Here is a 19,526-nt window from a genome sequence, read left to right on the forward strand (position 1 = left end):
ATCAATTGCTTTATTGATGAGCTGTTCAATACGGAGTAAAAAAGAGTCAGTGTTATCATTAGCATTAGTATTGAATGAAAAAAAATGTGAATTGTCGTTAAATAAGTATTCGCTCGCTTTATAAGTGTGCCACGGTATGTGGCGGGTATTCTGAGTGTAAGTGTTGTTAATATTATTATTATTATTATTATTAAATGTGTTGCTAGAGGTTATGCCTCTGTTTTGGTGAGAAGACGAGACGGTTTTAACAAAGGTATCTATTTTATTGACGCGCGCAGCCCGCTCTGCACGGGTGTCGGCTTGCTTATTAGTAAGAATTTTTTTGGCAAACTTATAGTAAGGACAGCCTTTGTAAGAGGCTGGGTGGCCAGTGTTGCCGCAGTTTGCGCACTGAAGAAGGCTCCTGTCGAGCGAGTCTTTGGGGATGGAGCAATTCCCCGGTTCATGGTTTCCGCCGCACTTAACGCACCGAAACCCGAGGAAACAGTTGGAGCTTGAATGACCGATACGTTGGCACTTGGTGCACTAGAAAAGCCCTTGCTTTCTGAGAGGTTCCCAGCAAATTCTCTGATAGGCTAGAGATTTTATTTTAGTTAGGTTATGTGTCACGCTGTCGTTGGTGAGCTGAACTAAGAAACAAGCTTTACCGTTACCTTTATTTTTATTGAAATAAATCTTGGAAATTTTGTGTACATTAGTTTGAGGTAAATTTAATTCGGTGATTTCGTTTTTTAGTTCAGTTTCGGTGAAGTCACCATCGACACCTTTGAGGACTAAGTTTTTTAGTTTATACGGTTTCGGAGTGTAGGAAAAAAATTCAAGCTTGTTTGTTTTTAGAGAAGCGATAATTTTGTCATAATGACATAATGAGTTAGCATATATGGTACATTCGCCAAAGTCCGTCTGCTTGAGGGAAAAACTGTTTTTGTTTAAACCTGCTTCATTGAGCACTTTTATTAGGTCAGTTAACTTATATTTACGTACAAATATTGGTGGTGCGCGGCTTTTTTCTTGAGTTGAATGCTGGGTGTTGTAGATGCGCTGTTTTTCTGTCTCGGTGGAGAAATGTTCATTCGCCTCTGTGCGATAGGCTGGCTGCTCTTCCAAAGGGGCAGTGGATCCGGAGGTCGGCAAGGAAGGGAGTATAGCTGAAGAGGTAGATGCAGCGGGTCCCGTGGAGGTTGCTGTTGGTAGGTATTTTCTCGATTTGCACGGTTCGGTAGATGGCGTGATTGGCGTCGAAGGACGTGACCAAGTTGATGCTGATTGATTGAATAGCTTTTTTCCAATTTTTGAGGTTACTGAGGGGACGTATTCGTCTGAGTCTTCAAGGTCAGGCAGCCCCGTGAAGCGGTTGTTTAGAGAGACGCCCTGCGAGTGACGAGGTGAATATGCCTTTGTTGGATCAACAGAGCGTTTAGGGAATTCCCATCCATCTGAAGGATTTTTACGAGCACCAGCTACAGGTCTTTTGGAGGGAGAGTCCGGTGTGTCGTTTGGAGATTTGATGAGTTGTCTTTTCCTGGAATTGGCGAGGTTGGGGGCGATCGTTGACGAAGCCGGGAGCCGCATTCCGAGCTCTTTGCGCGCTTGCTTGTAGATTTTTTCTAGCGATGTAGAATTTGGTTTCTTCTTGAAAGCGAGAGACTGTAAGCGCCATCTTGAGAGGGGGAATAAGATCTCGTGGAAGGTGCACGATTTCCGGGTTTGGGTGAGCCCTCTATTGGATTGAGGAGGCTGTAGGAGTTGCCTTGGATGTCGGAAATATCCGAGGCCTGGGTGGTAGTGTCCATTTCCTCCGTATGGTTAGCCATTGGTGCTATGGGAAGTGGTCCTGTTGCTTGCAGGGCGCATTTGGTGATGTCGGGCACGGAGGCCTCATATGGTAGTTCCTTCGAATTCACTGGTAGAGATTGTTGTAAATTATAAGGATTACTCGCGAACTGGGCGCGCCAGGTGCGCGCTGATGGCGACCGCCTTACAGGCGGTGGATTTTCGTGTTATTTAAATTATCCGTTTGAAGCGATTACGGTAGGTTAGGTATTGCGACTAAAGGCTGAGCGTGATTGTCCACTGCGGAGGCTCGAATGCTGCAGCCGGGAATCGAACCACGGTCTCCCGCGTGCCAATCCATGACCTAGCCGACTGAGCTACCACGCGCTCAACCTTATATGGGGCATTTCGCGATAGATGTCCCAGTGTGGCGCAAAAATTCTCGAAAGAACGAGCAAGTAAATTAGATAGGAGAATATTGTCTAACATATTAAAATAAAAAATACAAAAAAAAGTGTGGACAGCTCGTTAACAAAAATGGAAGATGGGCTCAACAAGAAAATGAATCAAGAAATAGTAATAAAGAAATACAGATCCGCTGTAGAAAAAAACTTTTTTTCCAAAGCATAGTGTTCCTAGCGTCTACTATCTTAAAGGTATAAGAATAAAAATTCATTTCCTAAACTTTGCTATCATTGACTAACCTGGAATTCAAGTACTATCTAGTATACAGAGATGAAAAATATTTTTTGAGACTAGTGAAAAGATGAGACCAGAATTTTTGTCATAGAGGGGTTATCACTAGCCCTTATGACAATGGGGCTAAAAAGTCAATATACACAATATACGATGTTAAACGCATAGAAAATTCTTACTTATACAGAAAAAAATTATACTAGTAACTATAACGAACAGTAGAAATTTTCATCTTTAGGTACCGCTCAAATTATGAAGAGGTAGAATTAACTCACTGTACCTAACAGGTGAGAGCGTACGGATGGGGCTGTTTTCAAGCAACGTGAAATATATTGTGATCAAAGTATAGTGACTTAAACAATAATCATATCAGTTGAGACTTTTCAAAATTTTTTAAAACTTTGGAAATTTTGTACTCGAAAACTGAGGTTTGGGTGTATACATCTTAATTGATTTTTTGTTAAAGAAGTGCCCAAGAATCTCAAAATGTTTTTTTTCAGATCAGAAATATGACTTGGACGAAATTATTTTTAAAAAAATTGTTTTAACAATACCTGACCACATTCTTAATTGGCAAAATAAACTTTCAGGAACAGTACATTTGGAACAAAAAAGCACAAAAAAATCGGGTACGATTAATTTTTTCTGGTCCATAATTGATTAGGCCCATTCTAAAAAGGTTTAAAGGGCTCTCTCGAATTCAATAACATACATATACTTCGATTTATGATGATGAAATAGTTATAATGTAAACGAAGCTCCAAAAGAATTGTTATTTTTAAAAAGCATTTATAATTTTTCTGTTGTTCCTAATGAAATTTTCTTAGGAATTATATGGCCTCCAACTGAAACAAATCGTTTTCAGCAGACCAAAATACGTAAGAAAAACAAAGTTCTGATCTCCAAACAATATTTACATCATATAAAGAAAAGAACCAAAAATGACAAGTAGATTTAATAAGCCACTAATAGCAGAAAAACTCCAGAACATGAATTTATAGGTCATTTGTGGGAGCTGGGTAAGAAGAAAGGGTGGGTAAACTAAAAAAAGTTGAAATTTTTTTCTTGAGGCTTCATATGCACATATTTTTATATATTACTAGCAGCCCCCCGTCTCGGCTTCGCCCGAGACTTACTAAATAAAACACTGTAGTGTGTTGACATGTAATGTGAAACATTTTCAGTTAGAAATTTTACACATATTCCTGAAACATCTCAGAACAAAAATCTTCTTATTAAATCATATTTTTTCGGAATCCATATAGTTTATTTTGTTAAATAATAAGGTGTAAAAATTCAAAAAAATTGTTATGCTGAAAAGTACCGTGCGTTCTTTATGCCATAAAATAATCGGTGGCTATAAGAAGCCGTTGATTTACAGTTTCTCCCGTGTAATTCACGAAAATGGCTATTTTTTAAAGCTGTTAAGATTTTAAACCCCCAAAAAATGTATATTAAAAAAAAATTTTTTTTCTCATATCTCACAATTTTATTACCAGAGCAACAAAGTCCTGGACCTTAAACCCTACATTTTTATTGCCACAAAAACACAAATACATTTTCTACTCATTAAAAAATCTGAAGTAGGATCTTTAAAGATTTCAGAGATTGCTGTGAGGGTACAATGAAAAGCTGATCTCTCACGTAATGGACTCTTTAGTTGTCGATTTTGACGCTGCTATTTCAATCTCGATAAATTTTCTGCGTCAGTTTCTTGACGCCTAAGTAAAATTTTTTTTAATACAAACACTTGAAGTTTTTCTTCCGATTCACCCTCTTGCGACTTTTGGCATGCTTAAAATTTGTGTGACCCTTAAAGTGTGTTTTCTGTCAACTTTGTTAAGTTCTAATATATTTGTTGGCAAGGTAGTTCGACGTCCGATGGCCCTAAAAAAGACCGGTGAGCTTTTTAAGTTAACTCTTTCTTGACTGCAGTTAACAGCAATTGTGACTGCCTGGATACCTCAGGGTGATCTTCTCTGGCTTGCTGTTGAAGACCCAGACTAATTGGGAGAAAAATTACAAAGTCCGAAGCTTTGGGGCTAGTTGCAGTGCTCTTTCCTAACGTCTCCCGGTATAACGTCACGTTGGTGTCTAAAGCACCTTTTTTAGTTGCAGATTCAGTTGTTTTGGTGATCTTAGATGGGGAGATTGGTTAGTGATCCTTGTCCAGTGGAGGCTGTCCCGTTGGCTCAAGTTTTTTTTCCTACATAGCTGTTATAGGTTTTCCCAACGCAGACATTGGAGAGGATCAGTGATTCCTGGTTGAGTGCTTAGAGTCAAGAGGGTAGTATAGGGTCGTCGGTCACCGGATTTTCCAGCCTTGCGAAGAACAACTCCGCAGGTGACGTCTGCTAGTGAATGGCTGACTTGGTTTAATAGTGCCCGTCTTTAGTTAATATAATCTTTTAGTCGACGAATCGCTTCCGGAAATGGTAATGAAAATGTATTTTTTGGCAAGGTAGTTTACACTTAGGTGGATCCTAAAAAGAACCGATGAAATTGATGGTTAAGTAGGGAACGTAAATACTTATAATGGCGCTAAAAAGTGCCAGTGGTGAAACTTCCAGGCTATTCTTATTCCTGATGATGAAGAGCTGGCTAGGGGTTGCTTGATTCTTACCCTGGGAGTCTCGATGTACGGAGACTGTGATGGAGGGAGGTACGCCGCTGACCAAAGAATATCTCGTCTTCGGGTCGTTCTCCGGATAACCAACCGCTCATCGTTAGACGGGAACATGTGGGTAAGCGCATTGGGGACGCGATGACCAAGAAGGTAACCGTTGTGGCTGCCCATGCCCCTCAGAGCTCAGAGCTGTTTTCCCTTGCTTACATTTGTAGCCATAAATTCTCTAACTGCACCAGGTGGGATGGTGGGACTCCCTCATAACTCTGATGAGTTGAACCAGATTGTGCTCTGGCTACATATGTCTCCTGGTATTGTGGCAGAGATGGCATCGGTTGGAAGTAGTTTTTTTTTTTTGATCGCACTCATCGAGTTTCAGGGTAAATGGACATCTGGGTCCCTTCCCCCCTAGAGAAGAGTGTCGTCCGTAACCGGGATACCCAGCTGCAAGACTATCATAAGCATTCTCTATGCAGCTCGTTGAATTGCCGAAACTCGACTACAACCTTGGAGACGCTCCAGCCTATTATAACCACACTTATTTAATTATGTTGCAGGTAGCTTCGATTTTATGTCGACGCCACCTAGCGGATTTCACTGAACTAAAGTAAAAAGCTGGCATATTTTTGCAAAACTTTGAGCTCACTTATTGCTATTATTATTAAATTTTTTAAGATAAAAACTATGCTAAAACCATCTAGGAAGTATCATAAAACAGTGTGCAAAATTTGAACGAAATCGGTTCAGTAGTTTTCGTGGTTAGCGATTACAACGGTTTTAGCGCTTCTGCTTTATATATTAGTAAGATATACACACACGAATGTTCAAATTCGGATATTTTTAAACTTCAAAAACTTTTTACTACCATCTGTAACAACGCACAATTTGAAAAAAATAACATGTATCAATCAACATTGACTTCTAAGCAAAAAATCTAAGCATTATGTAATTAAAATATCATTATAAAATTTTAAACAAAAACTTTACATTAAATACATTTGTAAAATTTATGTATATTTCGCAAAAATAGCAAAATTTTAAAAAACGGATTTTTTACTTTTTTAATCTCTTAGAACACAATCTTAGCTTATTAATATAGACTCCAAAGTCTGATGGCTAAACTTTAAATGACAGCCTATGGTAACATTATTAATTTTAAATTTTAATTGTGTATAAACTGTGTCACGAGCATAAAATAGAAATCTCAGTTTGAAGAACTAGTGACAAATAATGTCTTTAATAACTTAAACATTTAATTTTTAATAAAACAAATAAACAAGTTACTTACAAAAAATCGTAAACGAAAATTGTGTCGCTAATTGTGAAGCAAGATAAAAATTACTTTTTATGTGAATTAAAAAAAACAGTTACTGTAAGATCAATAGAAGTTGGGATACGATACTTTCAATTTTTCAACCTTTCCAGCTATCATTTATGATTTTTTGTCTTCTAACCTACACGGTCTTGTGATTAAAAGTTTGTTGTAACCTATAAAATTTTCTCTCTGTTGATTTAGCTAGTCTTTTTACCCACAACTATTACTTAAAGAGGTTCCGGCATGTATCACACTAGTAAAATGAAAGAGAGCGTTCTGCGCTTGGTCAGCACTCTTTTATACGTACATATATGGGGCATTTTACGATGGATGTTCCAGCGCGGCGTGCGAGCGCCAAAACACTCACTTTTCAGCTCACGATTGCAACCTCATAATGCATTGTAAAAAAATAATAAAAATACATAATCGACGTTTTTTTTTCTCAGCTCTCCGATAATGTTTTTAGTTTTGCAAAAATATGACTGTTTAACCTAAAAAAACACAAAACTTCTCATACTTTTAAAAAGGGTATTTTTAATATTTTTTTTTAATAGTCCCAATCGAAAGATGAGTCTTTTGTTCGTCGTATATGATGTTTTTCACAGTGTGGTGGAGCAATAGTTTACGAGATATAATGCGACGAACAAGCAGAATTTGCTTGCTGACACTAGCACCTACTTACTGGAGCCGTCGACAACTAACAAAAGAATTTTCTTGCACTGAACGTGAAGCAAGAGAAGCTAAGGAATTAGTTTGGGAAAATGGGATTTCCACATTTCCAAAAAAATCTTTACGTCATGTTTTGTCAGTAGAAACACAAAAGTGATGGTAAGCGAGTTATTATGCAGAAGAGACTTTTGTTTTATAATTTGAACGAATGTTATGCTATATTTAAATCTGAAAATGTGGCTATAAAAATTGGTTTGCCAAAATTCACTCAGCTACGACCATCATATTGTGTCTTGGCTAGAAGTAACGGTACACACGCGGTTTGCGTGTGTGTTCATCACGAAAATGTAAAGTAAATGTTGCACGGAATCGACATTAAAATGTTAACAAAGATAAACGATTGCCGTTAGAAAATTATCATGACTGTATTCGTGTGATCGTTTGTGCTACAGCAACGGATTCGTATTTTTTAGGCGATTGTTTAGGTTGTCTAAAGTACAAGGCCGCTAACGAAATTTTTACTTGAAACATTCGATTATAACAATATTTATGAGGTCAAATTTGACACATGGATGCAAACTGACCTATATACATAGCTAGCCAAATTATGAACACTCATGAGTACTTGGATATACTAACTGATGAAGTAATTAAATTCAAAACCCGCGTTTTATTACCTCTAAGCAAGCAGCTTTTCTAAAAAATCTGAAAAAAACTCTTGTAGATCGAGAATTTATAGTTTGTTTTGATTTTGCTGAAAACTATGCTTTTTTCGTTCAAAATCCAGCGCAATCATTTCATTGGAAAAAATTTTTTTTGAAAGTAAGGAAATTGGATGTAGAGACGAAAAATAAGAAAGGCAGAAACGTTTGTTAGAGAAAACAGTCATCTTTTTCTAAAATACCTAAAAAATAAAAAATATTGAAAAAAAAGTCAAAGGGAAAAAACTGTATAAAATAAATGTATATAAGTGAAAAAGTTGTAATTTATTGTTAGAAAATAGTTAATACGTTTAATATTATTTATTTTACATATCCAATGAAGTCAAACAGTAGGTTGGCTCCGCCAGCGAACGAGGTGGACCGCACGATACCCCGCAGCACCGCATTAAGCCGCGCACCGCTTGTTCATCGCTTTATATCATGTAAATTATTGTTCCACCATACCGTAAAAAACATCATATCCGACGTAAAAAAACCTCATCTTTCGATTGGGACTATTAAAAAAATATTAAAAATACCTGTTTTGAGAAATAAGACGTTTTGTGTTTCTTTTTACGTTAAGCAGCCACATTTTTGCAAAATCAATAACATTATCGGAAAGCTGAAAAAAGAACACGTCGATTATGTATTTTTATCATTTTTTTACCATGCATTATGAGGTTGCAATCGTGAGCTGAAAAGTGAGTGTTTTGGCGCACGTGCGCCGCACTGGTACATCCATCGTGAAATGTCCCATATATAGGTATATAAAAGAGTATGCTATAGTTGAATATTATATATATATATATATGTGTGTGTGTGTGTGTGTGTGTGTGTGTGTGGTTTCTATGTTTCTTCGACATCGCGAGTGGGAGGTGTGCCAAATTTCTGCCCCGTTGTCTAAGTCTGCAGCTTAGACACCAGGTCAGAAATAAGGCAGATACACGAGGCTGTTCTGGATCAGATTTTTTCCATGGGAGATTTTCCGGGGTCCTCCTAATCCACGTGATAATTGTCATGGGCAAATGCGGAGCAGTTTTTTGGGCCCTCCACCCTTCGAATCCCATCCCAATTCCTTCGCAATCCCAAGTGCTCAGTGCCCTAAGTAGTGCCTCTAGAAGAGAGCTGGACGTAAAGCACTATAATAATAAATACGTATACATATATGTGACGTATGTGTCTACCATGTATATGTGTAGCATACACATGCTTTCACATATATGTTATGTATAATATATGTGTGTAAATAAAATTTTTAAATTTTATTGACTCCGAGAATGGAACCCACATCCTTTAGATTAGTAGTCAGGGAACTTACTGATTGTGCTACGCAGCACGCTTATCTGAATTCAGTTCTCATTACACATGGATACCAACTGAGAAACTTATAAATTAGTAAATAGATTGATAATTTGGTGTTTTTTATATCATGTATTATTCAGTCTCCCGAATTCAAAAGAAAAAGTTGTAATTATTTTTGAGTGGTCTATTAATGTCAAAATTGTGTAAAATTGTGTTTGAAAGTTTGTTTTGCTTTCATCCCTTAACGGTTTGATGTACAGAAAAAATAAAAATATCAGTGAGTAGGGCGAAAAATGTTCTATCATTAAGCACTTTTAATTTTAATTCGACAAGTGCAAAATAATGAGAAAAAAAATAAAAATAGCATTTTGGCAGTACCCCTGTAAGAGTAAGTGAGAAAAAGAGAGCCATTGATCGTCTGCTGTCGCACTCGCCCTGCTCTCTCTCTCTCTCTCTCTCTACTTATCAATAAAGAAAAAACATGTGCCTTATGGTTAGGCTCACGTAATTTTATGAGTAGACTCCAGAAAACCCATGTACCTGACGTTTTGCTTGATGGTTTCATAGTTGAAACTTCTGATATACTAAAAATACTAGGCATTGTGCTTGATTATACATTGAGCTTTCGATCGCAGTGCTGTACTACTTTAAATAAATGTTCTTCTGCGCTGTATAGCTTTCGTAAATGCGGATCGTCACTTCCTCGAGATTGTAAGCTTACCTTGGTCAAATCGCTTATACTGCCATACTTTGATTACTGTGCTGGTTTGTTTTTTCCACTCTCTAAGGAGCTTAAAACAAAACTTTCCAGGAGTATGAATTCGGCTATCCGCTTCGTAACAGGAACACGCAAGCACGAGTACATCACATCTGATTACAAAAAATTAAAAGTACTTTCCTATTCCCTTCGGGTTGAATATCTTACGCTTTTATTCCTTGCTTCAATCTTTCGCAGTGGTCAGCCACTGTATCTACCGTGTAAATTTAAATTTAGACCTCATGATATGCCTGGCACAAAACGGGCATCTCACCTGGATCTGCTTATCCCTCCTGCCGCCCTTGAGTTTCTACATGATTCTTTCTTCGTTGGCAGCGCTAGTGTGTGGAATGGTTTGCCAGTTGCTATACGTTAATTATACCAGCGCCCGTGTTTCAAGAGTGAACTTTATAAATACTACCAGCTTGTGTTCGATAACTCGCGTTAATTGTAAGTTGTAACAAAATCTTGTTGTGTTGTACTATTTATTTAATTACGCTTTCCATTACTACTGTTACTGATTTTATTTCTTGTTAACTACATTTTTATTAATTTTATTATGTTTATTCTTTTTTTTTTTTTTTTTTTTTTTTATTATTTTATTTTGGTCGCTAATATTCAGTAGCCTCTTTGTAAACGTTTTAATGTATATACGGCTTAGGCTATACAGGACCACTGAGCACGTCTCTGAGTCCTTAGTATGTTAAATAAATAAATCTTATCTAATCTAATCTAATCTAAACTCTCTCTCTCTCTCTCTATTGTCTTGACCCGACGCTAATACGGATCGCAGGTCCTTAGCTAAAATAAATACACTACTCTACTCTATTGTACTCATACAGGTAGGGTTTTTTCATTGCTTTTTCAATATTTTGCGCTTGTAGTAAATGATGAATTAATCTGAGAATTAGTATCATTTTTTTATCATTTTTTTTAAATTTCTTCTTTGTAAACAGGATTACTTTAAAATATTAATATTTGACCATAATGTAAAGTTCTCCTGGGGTCTCCCAATTGTGTTTATTCAAACTCCATCTTAACCCGTCTCTAGTAAAGAGCCAACAAAATTTGCGCACGTGCGCAAGTATGCACAGTAAACAGGTATCTAAAAAGAGACAGAGAGACAGAATGTAACACACCACGAGCGTTTGTTAAACTAATATATGAACCTATGTGTATACATTATTTATTGTACACTAACTGTCACCTTGGTAGTTCAGATAATTACCTATTGTATCTCGAAATAATTTAAATTGTGTCACTATGACCGCTATGGTTTGTATCGTACTAAAATCGCTCAAAAAATAATCCATAGCATAATTTTCTATGTTTTTTTTTAATTTGTGTTGTATGTCAAAAAACTTATACAGATAACTTGAAAACTTTTAATATTCTATTATGTGAAAATTCTATTGAAAATATGATTTGTCATACGGTTGTTCAGACCTTGGCATAAATAAGTTCGTTTTATTATCTCTCTCTTTCGATCTCTCTCTCTCTCTCTTTTTCTCTCTTGGCCAAACTCATGAACTCATACTGCTTGGAGTTACGATTGATGAGGAGCTAAACTTTATGGCCCACTGTGCCATAGTTTTCAGAAAATGCGTCGGTACTCTTTCTTGGCTTAGGCGTTGTGGGGATTGCCTTCGAAAGACTTTAGGCTACTACTAGTAAAATCTTTGGTCTTCCCGCATTTGGATTACTGTTCTCCTCTCCTTTTGGGGCTCTTGTCTGAGGTGAAGTTAAAGCTCGGTCGATGTAAGAATGCTGCCTTGCCTTTCATTGAGGACACACGTAAATAGGGGCACATATCTCCCATCCACTAAAAGTATATTGTTTTAAGTCTTGATTGTAGAATAAACTATACGGTCATCTACATACTCGCCTTCATTCTGCGCACAGCCTCGCCATCATACTTGAGAGATTCAAGCCTGATCGTGCTGCCTGTTCTCTTGATGTTGTGGTTTCCTGGGCAAGAACTGAATTCTTCAAATATAGTTTTACTGCACAGGCTTCTAGGATATGGAATTATATTTCATTGGAGCTTAGTGCTAGATTTGCGTCTTATTTGTTCAAATGTGACCTTACCTACTCCATAAGCCAAGATCCACGCCTGAAGTGACTAAGTGACTAAGTGATGATACTTGCTGTGATTCTGTGTTACTAACAGTGTTTACTAGAACTAAGCTTTCTAACTTTTGATTTTTTTTTATTATGAATATTAATTTTATAATTAGTCAATTTTTTTATTCTTATCTTTTACTGTTTCATCAACATAGTATGCTTACTGTTGTAATGTGCTAGTCTGGCTTATCATTTGTTAGCGTGCCTGTGTGCACTCCTGGTTGGTTCTATTAAAGGGCATTTGTATTATGAACAGGCTATCGTGGACCCTGAGTCCTTAGCCTTAATTAAAGTATATTCCATTCTCTTTCTCTCTCTCTCTCTATCTCTCTCTGTCTGCCCAGGAATGTATGAAGAGTAGAAAACCCATCCTACCTAGGCTTTCCCTTAGACTGTCTGTATTTGTTGAAAATTAAGTATTATTACTTTTCAGCTGCTATCTCCTTTTTATTTGATGATACCCGTTGATGGCCAGCTAGCTTTATGTGCTGATTGGCGAAAATCATATCGTGGTTTCGTGGGAATCAGTAAAAACGTTGGCATTTGGCTTACCTCTCAGTGTCAAATAAGCGACTAATTATGTCCCCAATTCTGTTTTTTTCAACTCCTTTTTATTTAAAGATATACCTCTGTGGTTCTCTAGCTTGATATAGTGCTAGCATTTTTATAAGTATTTATAGAGTGGAATGAGTGACAAAATTATTTTTAGCGTTATAAATCAGCAACAAATTAGTGACAAATTATTTGCCTAACCCAACTGTGGCATAAGGTTTTGACCAGCTAACTTGATATACCTTTTTTCTAACAGTCAACTGTAGGTACTACTTCAAAGAAGTACAAATATTTATTGTATATTTATAATGATTTTAAATGATTTATAAAAATGATTTCAAAAATGATTTCAATATTGAAATAAAGTACAGGAAAAAATTTTCTATAGTTGACTTAGAAAATTTTATTTGTCCTCTACAGTCACATAAATTTCTAATACTTATGTACTTGCTTTCTACACCCGATAAAACTGAGCATTACCGTTTTGCCTTTTCGCATTTGTTTCTTTGAAGTATTCCATACATCTTATTTATTGATAAAAGAACTTACCTTCATGTATAAAATATAGTATTATTCACAAAAATAGTAAAATTCATTGCTACAAATCTGTAAAGTGAATTTTTCTTAAACTAGTACAAATGTATGTGCAAAAATGTAATTTTCTTAAACAAGTAAAAATTAATTATGTGGATGAAGGTACTCACTAAAACAGCTACATTTCTCTATCCTGTTTTATATTTTTACGATATAATCTCATATTATATTATTGATGTTGTTAAACACATATACTTGTTCAACATTATACACAAATAAACTGGGATGGACTCTTTTTTAAGCTTAATTAATTTTATTATTATATATTCCGATTACAAGCCACTTGTTACTTAATGGATACATAAGTTAGGTTGCACACCAAGACAAATTAAACACTAAATGAGTGAACTCTCCAAAGTCTATTATTGTTGCCAAAATACATATTTTGCAAACAGTTGACTTCTGTCAAACTTCTATTCGCACATTGCTTAGTCAAAATCAAATGCTCACTCTCTCCTTCCTAAGCAACTGTTCATACATACAGCACGTCATTTGTTCTTATAAAATTTGCAAATGACATCAGCTGAACTAGACAAAGCAGTCACCCGGTTATCAGAAATTGGAAAAATTTGTTCTCCTGCTAGCTATAATTGCAGTTTATTGACCGGTGCATGCAAGTTTTCATGTTCGTTTTTACGTTGAATCTTCATTCGCTCTATTTTGGCCAGAACCTTATTTTTATTTGTATTATTATTAGTAGTAATGACAATCGTTTTATTGTTACTATTAGTTATTACAATCGTTGATGGTGGGCGTCTTAGTACCTATGCTGCTTTGAAATCGAAATCGAACTCGTCCCTTTCTGACATAACCAGTATTACGCAAAAAATTTTGTTTCGCTACTCTTTTACACTTAACTGTATCCCACTTCCAAATTGTTAAATATCTGTACTTGTTGAACATCATACACAAATTAACTAGAGTAGACTCTTTTAAGAAGTTACTATTTAAGAATATACTCCAACTACAAGCTATTACTCACCTAATGACTATTTAAATCAAATTTCGCTCTGTGAAAAATCGAACACTAAACGAGTGAATGCTCCAAGGATCGTCATAGTAGCCAAAATATACATTTTGCCAATAGCTAGCTCCTGTCTGACTCTAATTCGCACATCTCTTGGTCAAAAACAAGCTCGCTCTCTCCTCCCTAAGCAACTGTTTATGTATAAAACACGAAGTATAGAAAGGGAACGTCTCAATTTAAGTAAACTTTCTTGTGTTAACTTTGCTCACTTTCTCACTAGTAGCAGCACAGTATTAAGTTTCGTCATTTTTTATTTCAAAATCAATAATTTCAAAAGGAAAGCAGACAACTTTTCTTTTTTATTTGTAAACAATTAAATAAAGAATAGTAGAAAAATATGGAAAATAAGTAAAAAAATTTTTTCCACAAAATTTAATAAGACTCGAATTTTTCTATGAAACGGGCTTTTAGATTCTGCCATATTACATAAAAGCACAAAATATAACAATAAATAGTAACATAATCTACGTTCACACATAGATTCGTTATTTTCAAGAGTAAAACAGTCTTTTTTGACAAGAATTATCAACATAACCTCAAAATATTTCCTGACATAACCAAATTTTTTGTTGCTTCATCGCAAAATGCATTGTAACAATATGTTATGTATTGTTTTAAAGTGTTAGGATCTACATTTGTATGTTCTACAAAAGCTTTGAACCTTTAAAATTACCACTATTGAGTTTCATTTTTGAACTACATGGTTAATACAGGAAAAAGTTGATTTGCTATCTCTTAATCGTATAACGATCTTTCCGTGACAATACTGATTAAATGTATTTGACTATACAATAATAACTTTAACTCTCCCAAAATTATAACGCAACCTCATCTCTTAAAAAAAAAAATTCTACATAACCTACAAATATTCTTTCCAATTATTCTACTACTTCTTAGCCTATTATTATATTACTTACATTATTATTATAATACTTAAAGCCTATTACATATTACTTGTCTAAAGTAAAAAATACATTTCTATCCATAACTGAGAGAACAGAGCGTCTGACATCAACACTTCTAGGATTTGTTTTTATTATTTAGCCACATACTTACTCAGAAAAAGATTCTTTGCTTTTTGTTGATTGCGCATACTATCTTGATATTACAAAATGATACTGCATAATATCTATCAAAATAATGTCGTTTAAATATTTTTATTGCAGTTACATGATGATGATCAATGTGCACCAAATGAAAAAACCATCAACACGAAAAGTGCATTTATGAATTTAAGTTCTCCTAGCCAGTCAGCTGATCTACAGAAACAAGATGTTGATATTCAAACGTCTCATAACACTCCTAGTTTCACCGAAACGCCAGCTTTTCAAACAAGTAAATCTTCGTATTCAACGTCTGCTCCAGTAAATTCATATAGCCCATACTCTTGTAGTTCTCAGTCTCATCAAACATCTTTTCCATCTTCAACATCTAATTGTAATACGAGTAATTTTTCTACCACACCAGCCACTCAAACATCTTACAGCACTTCTTTTACACAAGCAAATATGGCAACTTACAGTCAAACATCGCCCACGTCATCTGCTACGCCAGTCATATACAACCAAACTTCTTCTACAAATCAGGTAATAAGAATATACATTCGTTTTCATTAAGATCGATCATTTGTAAAAAAATTTTGTACAAGAAATTAAAGAAACTTTAATGTGTCATTTTTGCGTGAAACATAATTTTAGACATAATTAAATTTCTCTGATTGTGAATCAAATCATTAAGAATTAGAGTAAAATGCGAAATTTTAAGTATATACTAAGAGCAAGTAAAAAAAATTTTTTTAATTAAAAAATTTTGAAGTATTACATTGCCTTTTATATTGCCTCTCAGTCACAGTATTTACAGTTGTTTTAAGAACGGAAAAACTGGTACGGGTGCACTTGATATACTTACCTCTCATGATCATTTTATTATTCTTCATATTATTTATAAATATTTTTGTCATAGTAAAAAACTTTCAGAACAGTATTTATTAAAATCAAAGTGAAATTAAAACGATATTATTGTAAAAAACATTTTTATGACTTTTTGAAAAGACCATTTTGCCTTCCCATAAAATAAAGTGGGTTCCAGCTTAGGATTAGGCAAGCATGAAAAGATCAGGAAAAAATTGGTTATGGTATAAAACTAGGCATTTGGGGTACAATTTTAAATGTTAAAGGTGACAAATACCTTTTTTTTAAATAATAGAAAGATACGTATATTTATTGAATTTCATAGACATTTTAAATCTCCTTTTATAAAATTAGTTGAAGACGTTACCCTAGATATTTCTGTCTTAAGCAGAATAAATAGGGTACTTAGCTAGCATGAAGATTGCTAGTTCGATTCTCAAGAAAATATTTTTTTTTTTGTATTTTTTTCAAATCATCAAAAAAAAATCTACTTTTGTTATTTCAAATAAGTTTTGTTAGGTTATTTTGATCGCTGCCCCATGTAAGTAGTGTTGAACTGCTTCGTATTGCTTACATGTTACTTTTTTTTAGTATTACTAGGTACATTCAAAATGTTTAGAATACTCTTATCTACAATATTTTAAACTTTGAGTTAGATCTTTTATTATTTACAGAAATATGTCAATATCTATTTGAATCTCATCATAAGATTAAAATTTTTTTTGGTACCTATCAAACTATTAATGAAGTAATTATTAATACTTAATAGTGGAAAAAATTAATTGAAATTAACTAGAATTTTAAAAAAGCTCACTAGCTGCTAACTGACGTTCACTATTATTATTAGATTGCACAAAAAAGTCCTGCTTACTTGAATACTATCACTAGCAACACAAAAAAACTTAGCTTTGGGAAATGTCAAGTTAAGTTAGGAAAGAAAGACTGTATAGTGATATAATTATTTATATCACTTTCACTACAAAATTTCAAAATATTATTGATTTTACACAGCACGTCCTAATACGAATTTTTATCATAAGCTCGCATACGCAATGAAAACGGTTTTCGTGGAAAATTTTAAGATGTTCTATTAAAAATTGATTAAATTATTTTATTTCTATATGTTAGCCTATGTTCCCCTGGGCCAGTGATGCCAATTATACCTAAGTTTGCAAGAAAATGTGTAAACTACGACGTAGATTGGCACCTTTGCACGAGAGATCCTCATTAAATCTCTTGATTGAAGCTTTTAAATGTAACTAAATTTGATACCTTTGCCTATTTATTTGTTGTTAAAAATTAAGCATTCAAGTTATCGACGTCGCATATGTTTCAAGTCCTAATTCTATCAAATTTATTCCACTCAACCATAACTTTTTTGGATTAAAAAATGTCGAAAAATTGAAGCGACAGTACTATACAATAAATAAAAAAGTTATGGTTATTATAATAAAAGAGTATGAGTAATTTATTTGATTGAAATATAAAGTGCTAAATTAACCCGTTATACCACCCGTCAGAACACCCCTCTCTCTAATGTCCGAACATTACAGAACTACTCGGCACGCCTTCAGCACTTTCAATGGTTTCTGGATAAATACTTTTGAGTGACACCAAATTTTCTCCTTATTTTAACATAGTGTGTAACTTTGTTTTCTTCAAAGATTGACCATAAATTGTACAACATTTTGCAAAAATTGTTATGTTACTGTATTGTTACCATCCTGAGTATTATTTTATTAATTGTTCATCATTGAAATAATTATTGACCATTAAGTTCAATAGTTCAAGTAATAAAGTAGCTTCTTGTATATAAAAAAGGCTGTATGACGACATAAAAGCATCTAAGCAGATCCCTTGATCGTTATCCTACGCTAGATCTTCGCTCGCTCGACGAAACCTACGAATCGGCAGTGGCACGGGCAGTGTATGTTAAATAAATGTTACTTTATACGTACACGACCGTGTAATATCTCTCTCTCTCTCTCTCTCTGTCTCCCCCCTTCTCTTATCTGCTCTCGTCTACCATTACCCATTCTCTTTGCACAATCGTCCAACAAATAAGGTAATCAAACATCCATCACACTGGTACACGACTAACTTTACACACTGCACTTCACTGGCCAGTCACCTACCAGTTCTAGCGACAATTTGTATCTCAGCAGAAGCAGTTGTCTCACCACTTGCAGAACCTCTATCACAGCATTCTCTTTGTTCGTCAATCTTGACAGCTGTTCCGACACTTTCGAAAGTGATTCACGCCACCTCCAACCCCCCTTCGCCGTTCAAAGCCGCCCACCCTGATAAGCGGGTTGTAACTAAATAGTAAAGTTATCAAGTAGAGAAGTGGCAGTGAAAAAAATATTGAATACTCGAGGAGCATCATACGAATACGGAAGTGACAAAAAACAGACGCAGTTTGTGGTTAAAGTGCAGAAGAGGGTACAACAAAGCAATATGAGCACGAGAAGTAAATTAATCGCAGTATTCGAAAGCTATTGTTTTGAGTTCCGAAAAAGGTGAAGCTTATTTGGAAGAGCCAATTGTAAATTAAAAAGACACAGTAGAAAAAGGAATCGAAGAGATACAGACAAAAACTAGGAACTAAATATAGAAGCTACAAAAAGCATGGAGAAAGGAGGAAAAAAAGAAAACAGAGGACCAAATGAACAAAGAAGAAAAGTAGACGTAGAAAATAGCTAGATTAATCAAGAGAATAGAACTGGTCAACTAGACTGACAAGAGGGGTAGGAAGAGACCAAAGGAAGCATAATATAGTTATCAAGGGTGAAAAGTTTAGTGAGGAAAAGTTAGTAAATTAAGTGTAGCAGTTTTTAATCAACCGATTAAAAATTTTTGTTCAAATGGCAAAAGCATATGTCCTTAAGAAAAAGGACAAACATGACAACATTACGGTATCAAGGTCACAGAATACAACAAAAAGTAAAATTATAAAAAAAAAGCTTGCTATCCCATAGTATTTTCATAGACAATCAGATGACTATAACAGGGAGATAAATACAAAGAAAAGCAGTGATAATAACAATGGAAAAAAAAGCAAGAGTAAGCGAGCACGAATAGGGTACAACAAATTTCCGGTAGATAGGCATGAAATTGGAGAAGCTTAGAAGTTTTCAAACGAGCTAGAGGAAATTTAAAATAAAGATATGGGAGAAAGCTGAAATATAAGATCGATAAGTGTTGAGTTAAACGTGAGTTAGTGTTAGAAATATATAGTGTCAGAAAAAGTGATAATGTGAGCTGCCATGCAAGGGACTCAAGGCTTAAAAGTGACGAAGAAGTAGAGACAATTAGAAATGAAATAGAATTGATGTAGTTAAATAAAACAAACTCAATGATGTTTTCAATGTAGTATACATAAGAATTATTGTAAACAACTGTATAAAAGGGTATTTTAAATTTTTTTCTAAATCTGATAAAAGTTAAAAACATGTAATAATTCTCGAAATCATGTCAGAA

The 19,526-nt window shown here is 34.8% G+C and overlaps 1 protein-coding gene across 4 annotated transcripts in view; it reads left to right on the forward strand.

Moving 5' to 3' along the window:
- The window catches only part of lig (ubiquitin-associated protein-like lingerer), a 543,185-nt gene that overhangs the window by 299,679 nt on the left and 223,980 nt on the right, over positions 1 to 19,526 (forward strand). For all 4 annotated transcript variants that reach the window (XM_089590028.1, XM_089590031.1, XM_089590030.1 and 1 more), the window contains one exon: positions 15,303 to 15,722. In XM_089590028.1, coding sequence (XP_089446154.1) covers positions 15,303 to 15,722 — 420 coding nt within the window. The remainder of the gene's footprint in view (positions 1 to 15,302; positions 15,723 to 19,526) is intronic.

This window comes from Copidosoma floridanum, unplaced genomic scaffold (genome assembly GCF_036245765.1).
Source record: "Copidosoma floridanum isolate Cflo_tuat_1 unplaced genomic scaffold, Cflo_Japanese_pri ptg000011l, whole genome shotgun sequence".
Lineage (NCBI taxonomy): Eukaryota > Metazoa > Arthropoda > Insecta > Hymenoptera > Encyrtidae > Copidosoma > Copidosoma floridanum.